This window comes from Chelonoidis abingdonii, chromosome 1, assembly GCF_003597395.2.
Source record: "Chelonoidis abingdonii isolate Lonesome George chromosome 1, CheloAbing_2.0, whole genome shotgun sequence".
Lineage (NCBI taxonomy): Eukaryota > Metazoa > Chordata > Testudines > Testudinidae > Chelonoidis > Chelonoidis abingdonii.
The window spans coordinates 250,862,063-250,874,335 of NC_133769.1; the positions used below are offsets into that span (position 1 = coordinate 250,862,063).

Below are 12,273 nucleotides of genomic sequence, written 5' to 3' on the forward strand. Positions count from 1 at the left end.
TGTAGATATACACACAGTATACTTTTAAACAAGCAATTTAATAATGTTCACAGCTATGATGATTGTGAAGCTTGGTTGAGGTGGTGAAGTCAGAGAGTGGAAGGGGGAGGGATATTTCCCAGGGAATGCCTTACTGCTAAATGATGATGAACTAGCACTTGGCTGAGCCCTCAAGGGTTAACATGTTGTTAAAGTAGCCTCTCATCAAGGCAGCACGAACAGGAGGGAGGGGAGACAGCATAGCAGACAGAGATAGACACACACTGTATGTGTGTGTGTGGCGGGGGGGGAGAGAGATGCACGCTGCCCCTTTAAATAAGCTGATTCACTCTTAAGTGCATTGTCTTTTTAAGTGGATCAGGAAGTTGAGACAGCATTTGCTGCTCCAAGCTCTCTGTCTGTCTCTGTCCATGTCCCCTGCCTGCTCTATATGGAGAAGGAGTAAGCGGGATGCAGGTGTGGGGGGAGGGGACACCCTGACATTAGCACCCCCCCTGCCCTGCCCTGCACAGCAAGCAGGAATATCTGGGAGCAGCTACAAGGCAGAGGGCAGGAGCAGCACATAGTGGGGGGAGGGACGGCTGAACTGCCACTGATCGATAGCCTACTGGGTGGCTGCAGCACAGGGAACCTAGGGCAGCAGGGAGCTAATAGGGCAGCTGCCGGTCCACCCTGGTTCCAAGCCCCCACCAGCTAGCTACAACGGGCTGCTCTTCCTGCGAGCAGTGGACAAAGCAGGTGGCTGCCAAACAACGACGGAGCATTGCACAACTTTGAACGAGCATGTTCCCTAATTGATCAGCAAGGTAACAACGTTAACAGGGACAACTTTAAGTGAGGAGTTACTGTACATATCTTGAAGGAAATCCATGTTATGTCAGAGATTCTCAAACTGGGAGGTGCCTCCCACCAAGGGGTCACGGAACATATTTCGGAGGGCATGAAAAGCTTTAGAGGGTTAAAAAAAACAAAACAAAACAAAACTTGCTGGGTGGCTGAAGAGCAGCAGCTGGCTGGATGTGCAGCTCTGAGTCTGAAGGGAGTGCCACCACTGGCAGAAGCGGAGAAGTAAGGGTGACATGGTATGGTATTGTCACTTTTACTACTTTGCTGGTAGTGACGCTGCATTCAGACCTGGGGGACACAGAATGGGGGCACGATCAGTAAGTTTGAGACCCACTATGTTATGCTTTGGTGATGTAAATGCTAAAGGAGAAACTTTACCAATAGTATTTGCATTCTACAAATTTTGTTTTCTTTTATTTTTCCTTCATGGTAACTAGTGTCTGTAGCTTTTGAATTTGTTAGAAATTATTGTTGGAATATGTAAGGGTTAGGCAGAGACATGAAAAACAGCTGGTGTGCTGGCATAGTGCATGCCTGTGCCTACTCTGAAACTTATTTTTTCGCTTAATTTCCCCTCCCTTCTCCTTATTAAGAATTGATAAGTGTTGCAGCTGCATAAGAAATGTGGAGATCTAAAGGATAACACTACTTTACCCTAAAGGTGTATCCTCCTCCCTTCCTTTCCCAGCTACATAAGCAAGCCCTGAGTCATGGCCCCTTCTTCCCTCCACGAGAACTGTAGATTAAGGGAATTTGTAGCAACAAATTACTGCAAAGAAATGTATTTTCAAGGTAAAGATGTGTGTATAATATATGTAATGCAGTAATCAGTCAGTAGAGGTGGGTATAATCATGGTATGGGAGTTTCTATTACTTCATTAGGGTTTTTGGGGTGTTGTAGCAAATGTAGGTATTTAGATACTAACTTAAATAAAAAGAATGTAATGTAACTAATCCAGTGCTTACTTGACAATTGAGTAAAGGGGAACAAGTATTGCAATAAAGAAGCCTGTTCTCCTGTCCACCTTCGGGTCAACCTGCTCCTTTTTCTTGTAACAATTTAGTTTTGGAATTTGGTTGTTACACTTTTTTTTTTTTTTTTTAAACAAGAGTTTCCGTTTCTTTAAAAAAACTATGGTTGTTCTTGCATAAACAAACATGAGTGATACAGATTTTTTTTTTTCCTCTCTGATATTCTGGGTGTGTGTTTTATATCTCCTCAGGAGGGGAGAAGAGAATTGAAGTTACTAGGGTTTGGGATTGCTAAACTCAATCTTCACATTTTGGCAGTGCACAGTGATATTGGTTGGGATGCAGTGACTTTGCATTGCAGCAGAGTCTGATATGTACATTTAGGAAAATGTTAATTGGCTTGTGGAACTGCACTACAAAAGCTGTTCCCATATCATTAATTTTAAGATGGATGGGAGTCTAAAGGTCTTATTTTAAATCTACTGTAAGATGAAAAATATATAAAATTTACATTTCATTCTGAAATGCCTGTGGAAATTGTTAAACATACTCATCTTGGTGACTCAAACTCCTTTAGGTGACTTCCTTTTTAATTTGAGCTTTTAGTAAAACTCGTCTATCTTTCTGTTTAGTGCCAAAGGTGATATTGACCTTGATGCTCTTGCTGCTGAAATAGAGGGAGCAGGTGCTGCCAAGGAGCAGGAACCACAAAAATCTAAAGGCAAAAAGAAAAAAGAAAAGAAGAAACAAGAATTTGAGTAAGTAATTTTGTCTCTTTCATTGTATCCAGTTACAAATAAACAAATACTTACATAATTTTAACTTCTTTCTCTAGTGAAGATGATATCCTAAAGGAGCTGGAAGAACTGTCTGTAGAGGCACAAGGAGGGAAGGTTGACCGAGAGCCTGCTTCAGCAAAGGTGAAAGTTGAGGGGTTACTGACAAATAGAAAGTGTTTTGAAAGGGGCAGTTTTTGGGTAGTCGAATCTTTATTCACAGATTACATAAGTTTTGGTGCTGCTGTATAGTAGGAGGACCTACATAACGATTGACTACTATTTTAAAGTAACGATTGCATCAGTGCAGAAGAGTAGTTAAAAGCAAACAATGATAACTTTTAGCTTATACCACATTTGCACACAGATAAACATTAGAAAAATGTGACTGATTAAGTAGAGCGTTCTTTATTGTAGGCTGCCTCTGGTTAGTTCAGGTATCCTTTTACTACTGCTCAGACTCTATCCTGTGTAAGAGGAGTCCTATATAATCTCTGAATTTTGCATTTTGAAAACATTACATTTTTCATGGAAAAAAAATGAAACATTTGTTTGATTACCAGACAGTAGAGAATGACGACCAAGAAATCAGCTTCTCAAAACAGGACAAAAAAAAGAGAGGGAAGAGTAAAAAAATCAGTTTTGACGATGATGACAGTGAAGAAATGGAGGGTAAGGATACAAAGTCTAAAAAGACTCAGAAACCAAAAACTGAAACTCACTCTGGGAGTGATGATGATGATTGTGAGATGTTGCTTAAGAAAGGCAAAGGAAGAACTCAGAAATCAAATAAAAAGCGGGACCTTTCAGAAGAGGATGAAGCTAAGAAAAGTAAAGAGAGTACACGAACAGTGTCCTCAGGTGAGAGTGCTGATGAATCGGACGATTTCTCCCAATCTAAAAAGGGTCAAACGAAAAATCAAAAGGGAAAGCCAGCTCCTAATGCTGAAAGTGGGGATGAGGAAGAGGAGCCTTCATTCAAAATAAAAACAGTAGCTCAGAAGAAGGCAGAAAAAAAAGAGCGTGAGAGAAAAAAACGTGAGGAGGAAAAAGCCAAACTGAGAAAACAGAAGGAAAAGGAAGAGTTGGAAGCTGGTAAAGAACAGGTAAAACCGAAAGAGGTTCCAAAGAGAGTTGAAGAGGCAGCTTCTCCTGAAGCTATTCCAGCTGGTGCTGCAGGGGAAAAGGGAGAGGCTCCTACAGCAGCAGAAGGTTGGTAATTTTATGAGAGTAATATTTGATGCCATTAGACCTTTTCCCTTTAATGATTAGTGAGCCAAACCACTGGCAAACCAATGATTGTGATTGCAGCTTTTTCCTAAGTCAATAATACTGAAGATACTTAGTAGCTATATATATTTTATTTTTTTGTATGTGGTTCGCCCATGGGCATTTTTCCTGGCCTGTACATTGTCCAGGTACATAGAAAGCAAATGTCACATGGTGAATTTTCACCGTGTTATATATTTATAACTCTGTAGTGCAAACATAATTTTTCATCACTTGATAATTCTTAGACATCTATTATATGAACACATTTGACTCTTAAAGCGATAAGACTCTATTTTTTTCTTTTTCAGTATGAAATCAGAATCATCAATGTTTCTCAGATCTGGAATTAAGCAATCGCTTCTTGGCCTCGTGGCTGAGGAATGAAAACGTTATTTAAAACACTGCTTAACTATCTGGAGTCCTTTAAAATTGAATTTGTGACACCTCTGAATATCTGTCTTTTTCTTATGTAGCTGATGATAATGAGGGGGACAAAAAGAAAAAAGACAAGAAGAAAAAGAAAGTTGAGAAAGAAGAGAAAGAAAAGAAAAAAGGTCCCAGTAAAGCTACAGTTAAGGCTATGCAAGAAGCCTTGGCTAAGATGAAAGAAGAGGAAGAAAGGGCAAAGAGAGAGGAGGAAGAGCGCTTAAAACGACTTGAGGAACTAGAAGCTAAGCGTAAAGAGGAGGTACTGCATGTGTTCAGAGGGGAATGGGTGAGGGGTAGGGAAGTGGTGCACCCCTACTCAGTCTGTTGCAGGATTAGGCCCTTACTATGTATACAGTGAAAACTCACTGAACGTAGTGGAAGATCCCCCTTTTTGCCAGCTATGAATTGTAATAAATCCTTGTAGTTTGATAACTAACTCCATAAATCATAAAAATGCATAGTGATATTTTTCCATATCACTGTTTACTTTCATAGGAACGATTGGAACAAGAAAGAAAAGAAAGGAAGAAACAAAAAGAGAAAGAGAGAAAAGAGCGTTTGAAAAAGGAGGGAAAACTTTTAACTAAATCCCAACGAGAAGCTAGAGCCAGAGCAGAGGCTACTCTTAAACTACTCCAAGCTCAGGGTAAGTAGTCTTGTAAAATCAAAACTCTTTTTGTGCACTTATTGCTCAAGGAAAACTTTGCAGACTTTTCTGCTGTCTGGGTCCCATGTTGCTTCAAGCAGAATATACCCAGAAATGCCATGTGTAAAACTGTGTTTCTCTGGCCAAGGAAAGCAGTATTTTTATTTCAGATTTATTAACAATAGTTAAAGTTAAGATTCTGTCACAGGTATTTTTAGTAAAAGTCAGGGACAGGTTGTGGGCAATAAACAAAAATTCATGTAAGCCTGCAATCTTTCTCTGACTTTTACTAAAAATACCCTGGCGTGGTGGGACCACAAACAGCGCTGCCAGGGCTTGCACCTGCTCCAGCTCCTCCACTGCTCCTGTGGCAGAGACTGACTGCTGCTGCTCCAGCCCTGGAAGGGCTGACTCAACCCTGGTTGCTGCTCCAGCTGGCCCGGGGCTGGCCGTGGACCAGTTGTTTGGGTGGCCCTTCATCTCCCCTGGTCACTGCTCCCTGGGGCTGCCCACGACAGGCAGTGTTCCTGAAAGAATGAATGAAGGTCCTGGAAAGTCATGGAATCCATGACCTCTGTGAGAGAATCGTATCCTTAACAATAGTTATCCCAGTAGCTCTGTGTTTGTACAGATATTAAATATAACCATAAAACCAGAAGGGAAAATTGGCTAATATACTATATTTGCCACCTTAATCTACGTATCAATTACAGCCAAAAATAAATGCCTATGAGGTATCACTTTCTTGGCCATCCCAATCTCAAAGGCCAGAAAAATTAGATGAGTCTTGCAGCATGTATTGAAAGTAAGTAATTTTGGTTCATGGCAGACTAACGAATGAAGTGCATTCCAGAGGCGAGATCTCTTGCCTTTAAATCTGGAGGAAACTAGCTTGAGTGCCTCCACTGATCATAACTACATGCTATCTTGCTGAAACAGAAGCGCTCTCAGGTATTCAGGATCCAAACCATTTAGGGACTCTGGCAAGAGTTGTTGGAATTTTTTTAAATAAAAAAAAACTCATTAAGGCCCAGGATTTCTGTACATTTAGTGCTGTAGTTTATAACTAGCTTTCTCTGGAATCCTGCTGACTCATTGCAAAATTACACACCTCTGTGTAATCTTGTCAGATCTCAAACTTTGCAGGTTTGGTCTAGGTAATAACTGAGTGGAAGGTATTTAAGAGGAACCTAGATTGTTGCAGCAAATACCTGTGGTACTTCAGTGGCAATCCTTCCCTCTTGCACTAGGTCAACTTTCTCCTTTCATGCTGAAAGTTAATTTAAAGCGAATGAGAGAAATGCCACTGGAGCTCCCATCTTTCTGATGAGGTAGAAAATGAAGGTACTGATCTTCACTTTTTTGCTTATGTCTTGGCACACAATTATGTAACTTCAGAAGCATAATACTTATACCAACAGGCAAAATACTACCTACTTAGCCTTCTTGAAAAGCTTAAGAAAAGAGAGATGGCAGGTAAGAAGTCTAAAGGCCCTAAAACAAGGTTTGTTTGTTAGGCCAGTTGGAAGTGAATTCCAGAATAGAGGATCCTTTACTGATGATGCCTTATCACTGCTAAATCTGAAATGTATATGTTTGTGGGACCAAATGTAAACCTCAGTCAAAAGTTTCAAACCTGGTACCTAATGTTAGACTCTTAAGCATAAATGACCCGACCCCTTTTATCCAGAGGTTATGAGCACCTGCAAATGCCACATGAAGATGCATGTCATTGGCACTTCCTTGCAAATCAGGCCACTCAACTGTCTAAATAAAACTTCAGGACCAGAGTTCAAAGAGAAACTGCTGAGCTTCGGTTCATCTGCAAATTTGACTCCTTCAGCTCAGGATTAAACAAAAACTGTGAATGGCTTGCCAGCTACAGAACCAGTTTCTCCTCCCTTGGTTTTCACACTTCAACTGCTAGAACAGGGCCTCATCCTCCCTGATTGCACTAACCTCGTTATCTCTAGCTTACTTGCACATATATATACCTGCCCCTGGATATTTCGACTACATGCATCTGACAAAGTGGGTATTCACCCACGAAAGCTCATGTTCCAAAACGTCTGTTAGTCTATAAGATGCCACAGGACACTCTGCTGCTTTTTCTAAATATACAGTTAGCCTAAGTTTGGGCAGGTTTGGAAAATTTTGGTCTTTAATTTAAACCAAATATTACCTTTTATTTTAGTTTTCCAACTTGGGCACTAATCTACAGGTTAGTTCTATTCATTGTAGTCTTTGAACTGTTCTAATCGTCATTTTTGCAGGTGTTGAAGTGCCATCAAAAGATTCTGTGCCAAAGAAGAGGCCAATTTATGAAGACAAGAAGAAAAAGAAGCAACAGCAGCAACAGGAAAACAAAGAAGGTGAGTGTATCTTACTTCAGCAAAAAATTCTTCATATAATAGACTAAACTGATTTTCACTTTTTCCCTTTTCACAATTTATTTTTTGCTGTTGCTCTTGATCATTGTTTCCCAGACTTGGGATGCCGCTTGTGTAGGGAAAACTCCTGGTGGGCCGGGCCAGTTTATCGGCCCAGCCACAGGTCTGGCCAATCGTGGCTCCCACTGGCTGTGGTTCACTGCTCCGGGGCAATGGGAGCTGCTGGAAGTGGTGCAGGCCGAGGGATGTACTGGCAGCCGCTTCCAGCAGCTCCCATTGGCCTGGAGCAGCGAACTGCAGCCAGTGGGAGCCGCGATTGGCCAGTCCTGCAAACGGGGCAGGTAAACAAACTGGCCCAGCTCTCTGGGGGCTTTCCCTACACAAGCGGCGTCCCAAGTTTGGGAAACACTGCTCTTAATCATTGACTCTGATACAGCTTCATTTTCTTGTTCACATCAAAATAGTGGTAACAAAAAGGTGTATTGCAAGCAAAAAAGGCTTTTGTCTCCAATCTTATTAATCTTTTTATTACTGGACCTTGGCACAAAAAGTGGGAGTGTGCTAATAAAGTTGGCAGATGATGCAAAGCTGGGAGGTTTTGCCAATACAGAGAAGGACCGAGATATACATAACAGGAAGATCTGGATGACCTTGTAAACTGGAATAATAGTAATAGGATGAAATTTAATAGTGAAAAGTGCAAGGTCATGCATTTGGGATTAATAACAAGAAGTGTTATAAGCTGGGGCCGCTTCAGTTAGAGTAACAGAGGAGGAGAAGGACCTCAGAGTATTGGTTGGTCATAGGATGACTATGAGCTGCCAAGGTGTTATGGCCGTGAAAAAAGCTAAGGCTGTCTTGGGATGCATCAGGCGAGTATTCCGGTAAGGAGATGTTAGTACCGTATACAGGCACTGTGAGACCTCACTGGAATACTGTATGCAGTTCTGGTCTCCCATGATAAGAGGGATGAATTCAACTGGAACAGGTACAGAGAGATGATCCGAGGAATGGAAAACTTCTCTTATGAAAGGAGACTCACAGAGTTTGGCTTGTTTAGCCTAACCAAGAGAGCTGAGAGGAGATATGATGCTCTTCATAAATATATCAGAGGTAAATTCCAGGGAGGAGAGAGGAATTATTTAAGCTTAGTACCAGTATGGACACAAGACAAATGGTTATAACTGGCCATCAGGAAGTTTAGACTTGAAACTAGAGAAGGTTTCTAACCATCAGAGGAGTGAAGTTCTGGAATGGCCTTCCAAGGGGCATGGGGCAAAAGACATATCTGGCTTCGACTAAGCTTGATAAGTTTATGGAGGGGTGGTATTATGGGATAGCCTAATTCTGGCAATTAATTCATTTGACTATTAGAGGTAAATAGCCAATGGCCTGTGATGGATGTTAGATGGGGTGTGATCTGAGTTACTACAGAGAATTCTTTCCTTGGTGTCTGGCTGGTGAGTCTTGCCCACATGCTCAGGGTTTAGCTGATTGCCATATCTGGGGCCAGGAAGGAATTTTCCTCCAAGGCAGCTTGGCAGAGGCCCTGGGGGGTTTTCACCTTCCTCTGCAGCATGGGGTCACTTTCTGGAGGATTCTCTGCACCCTGAAGTCTTTAAACCACGATTTGAGGACTTCAGTGACTTAGATATAGGTTAGGGTTTTTTTTTGCTGGAATGGGTGGGTGAGATTCTGCAGCCTGCGTTGTGCAGGAGGTCGGACTGTACGATAATATTGGACTCTTCTGATCTTAGTCTGTGAGACTATATACATCATGAAGGATCAGTAACATGAGGGATTATAGTGTTCTAAACTTACTGATATTTCTGAAGTGAAAAAGCAGTAAAGCTTTATCCTAAAGAAATAAGAGACCATTTGATTTATTTTTGTGCCTTTTATCAATGAACCTGTAAAGTGTGGCAGGTTACTGATTCAGAAGAAAATCTTTTTTGCATTCTGAAAACTGGCAAATGCTAACTTTTTTAAAATCTGTCTTAGATCTAGTTATTTGAATAATTATTAGAACTTTTGAGCACATAAAACATAACTTTTTCAGTACAAACTTGAGAAATGTTTTCCCTGAATAAAGGGAGTTAGCATGTGCTCTGTAGCATGTGTCACTCCTTTGGCACTCTGCTCAAAATGGCACTTTCATTGTGGTCCATGGATGAGGCTGCAAAGTTATTGCTGTGCACTTCCTTTGATCTCTAATGATCGTCCACTGATGACCATGGAAGATTTTGCATGAAGATTAAGAATAGCATGTGGCTTTAAAAAAACAAAACAAACCAACAACCCCCCTCCCCCATATAACTGTATAATATTCAGTTAATAAAACTACTGACCTGTGGGAGAAAATGATGCAGTTCTTGGTTAGGACCAGCACTCTTTGCCATTTCCATATGCAGGTTGCACCTTATGATTTTCAAGCACAATTACAATAATTGTTTGCAGGTTATGGACACAGTTGTGTACTTAGTCTGTAAATCTGATTCATATCATTAGGTTTAAGGGAGAACACCCTATTGAAGGTAAAAGGGGATTGATGCCCTCTGTGAGCTTTTTCAAAGACAATGCTGTATCAGTTGAACTTTTTCTTTTTTAACACAATCTTTTTTGACTCATTGCTAGAAACTTTCATCTTCCATAAAATAAATATAATGAGGGTGGGTGCTCACATTCTGAAATATTGGAGTCTGTCAGAGCAGCTGGATATAGATATCTAATGGATTGCATGTAGCTAAGTGGCTGACATTCCTGCTTGACAGTTCTCCTGTGGTTACAATTGTTACAGGTTTTTCAGCATAATATCAATTATATACCAAAAAAGAGTTTTAAGTGAAATATAGACACACCTTTAACATCTTAAAACATTCTTTTTTTGTCTTAATGATGCTGAACTCTAACTAGCTATTCTCCCTTTGTGAGAAGGATAGTGCTTTGATAATTAAGAAAGTAATCGTCAATTTTAAATTACTTTTTAGTAATTTTTGTCCTTTTTTTGGTTGGGGAATGGAGAGAGGTCTGATAACTTATTTGTATTATCACATCTTATTGTATGTTTCTGACAGTGCAGGGAACTCTGAAATGAATCTTGATTTTTTGAATGGGTGGTAATCCTGTTTAGCCAATAATTGACCCAACATTTGTCCATTTCCAAGCCTGTTTATGTTGTTTGAGAATTCATAGCTTTGGGAGCTGTTTGTTTAACCTTCTGATTTTTAGATCAACAAGTTTATGCATTTTGGTTAGATCTTCCTAGAATATAGTGGCGATTCTGTTTTCTTGGTGATAGTTTGGCTTTAAAATGGTATCCAGCGGTAAAATGTATCTAACCAACTTGATAGTATCCCTCTAGGCATTTATTCTCAGAGGCAACATAGTAATGATTTTGTTTATTTCCTTGCAATCTCAGAAGGCATGGAGGTGACCTCTCCAACGGAAGAAGTTATTGAACCAATTACACCAGCACAAGAAGAGATTCCTCTTTCAGAACCAGGTTGGTAGTAGTAATAAACAATCAACTAAGCCCATTAATAAAGCATATGTTGCCTGGCATCATAATTTTAAAATATTCTCAATTGGAAATTTCAGAAACCTCTCACTTGCACTGCTGGGGGAGTTTGAGCCAGAGAGGTTTTTGGGGGTTTTATTGGTCCTCTCATTGTCAGGAGGACTAGATTCCAAAGGATTTGTTTTCACAAGTGCTGAGCAGTTTGTATGGATTGGCTTGAGAAACTGAACAGGTGCAGGGCAGAAATATACTTCACTGGTGTGCAGAAAACAATGCTTTTAAGATGTGGCCTTTGTAATGGGAAGTATTAAACTCATGATTGTCCTTTTACTAAGTGATCCACCTTAACTTTTTTGATGAGTAATAGATTGAGGACAATAAAAAGCCATGCTCTAAGCAGCTTGGTACGTTTTTTAAACTTGTTGCTGCAGCACATCCTAGTCCATAGTCTCTACTATGGAGGCCCAGGAATTTTGTAACCACTCCACAGCTCCCTTTTTTATAATAAAAAAGTTTTAAAACTGAAATTATAAATCAATGTGTGTACATACATACAATTGACAAAAAGTTCCAAATTCCTTAAAACTATTTATATTACTGTGTCCACTTATGAATTGCATTTTAGTAGTCCTGAGGAATATTCTAAAGATCAAGTGTTTAAAAGAGTCTGATCAGTCTTCCAGATCACGTTCTGTCATCTTTTGAGTTTGTGCATGGCGTCGCCCTGTGGAGGAGAGACGCATCCTGACACAGTAACTGCAGGTCCCAGATCCTCTTTGTGTTGGGAAATGTTGAAGATGAATCCAATACCTCTGGAGAAGTCTTTTTGGAATCTTCACCCTTTAGGATCTGAGAGTTTCTCACAAGTTCTGAACAATTCCAAATATCAAGGAGTTTCTGAGCCAAACTTTGTTCCCTGGTCTAAGTTCAGGTAGTTCTTTTCTGTGCCAAACATAAAAATTCAGCAGTAACAAAACTTTAATTTCAGCATCCCGTTTTCAAAATTCCTTCAGATTGGGCCACTTAAGTTTAAGGTGCCACAGGTAAAGGTGTCCTTAGTCATCTTCCCATCAGAAGTTCTACAGGAGAAAGTCCAGATGCAAGTTTTGTTGACCAGACAGGAGTGCTTTATATGGGTCCACTGTTTTTTGCAGAAGTTGTTTTAACTGCTTTCTCCATCCCCCTGTTACTCTGGGGGGTTATGTTGACTACTTGTATGATAATCAAAATCAAAGTCCTTATGCTAGGAAGGTTTCAGAGGTAAATTGAGGCCTATTATAAGCCTCTTTCCCAAATCTGGACCTTAGTGTCCAAAATGTGGGTGCCTAGCATGAACCTCCAAGCTTAATTACCAGCTTGGATCTTATCTCGCTGCCACCAGACAGGAATTACAGCGCCTGCCTCGCTCTGGTCCCCCAAACTTTC

General features: G+C 40.5%; 1 protein-coding gene across 2 annotated transcripts in view; it reads left to right on the forward strand.

The window, feature by feature from the left end:
- The window catches only part of EIF5B (eukaryotic translation initiation factor 5B), a 78,532-nt gene that overhangs the window by 19,568 nt on the left and 46,691 nt on the right, over positions 1-12,273 (forward strand). For both annotated transcript variants that reach the window (XM_032765379.2, XM_032765380.2), the window contains exons 2-8: positions 2,451-2,576; positions 2,654-2,738; positions 3,158-3,806; positions 4,340-4,554; positions 4,791-4,941; positions 7,215-7,313; positions 10,750-10,833. In XM_032765379.2, the coding sequence (XP_032621270.1) occupies positions 2,451-2,576; positions 2,654-2,738; positions 3,158-3,806; positions 4,340-4,554; positions 4,791-4,941; positions 7,215-7,313; positions 10,750-10,833 (1,409 nt within the window). The remainder of the gene's footprint in view (positions 1-2,450; positions 2,577-2,653; positions 2,739-3,157; positions 3,807-4,339; positions 4,555-4,790; positions 4,942-7,214; positions 7,314-10,749; positions 10,834-12,273) is intronic.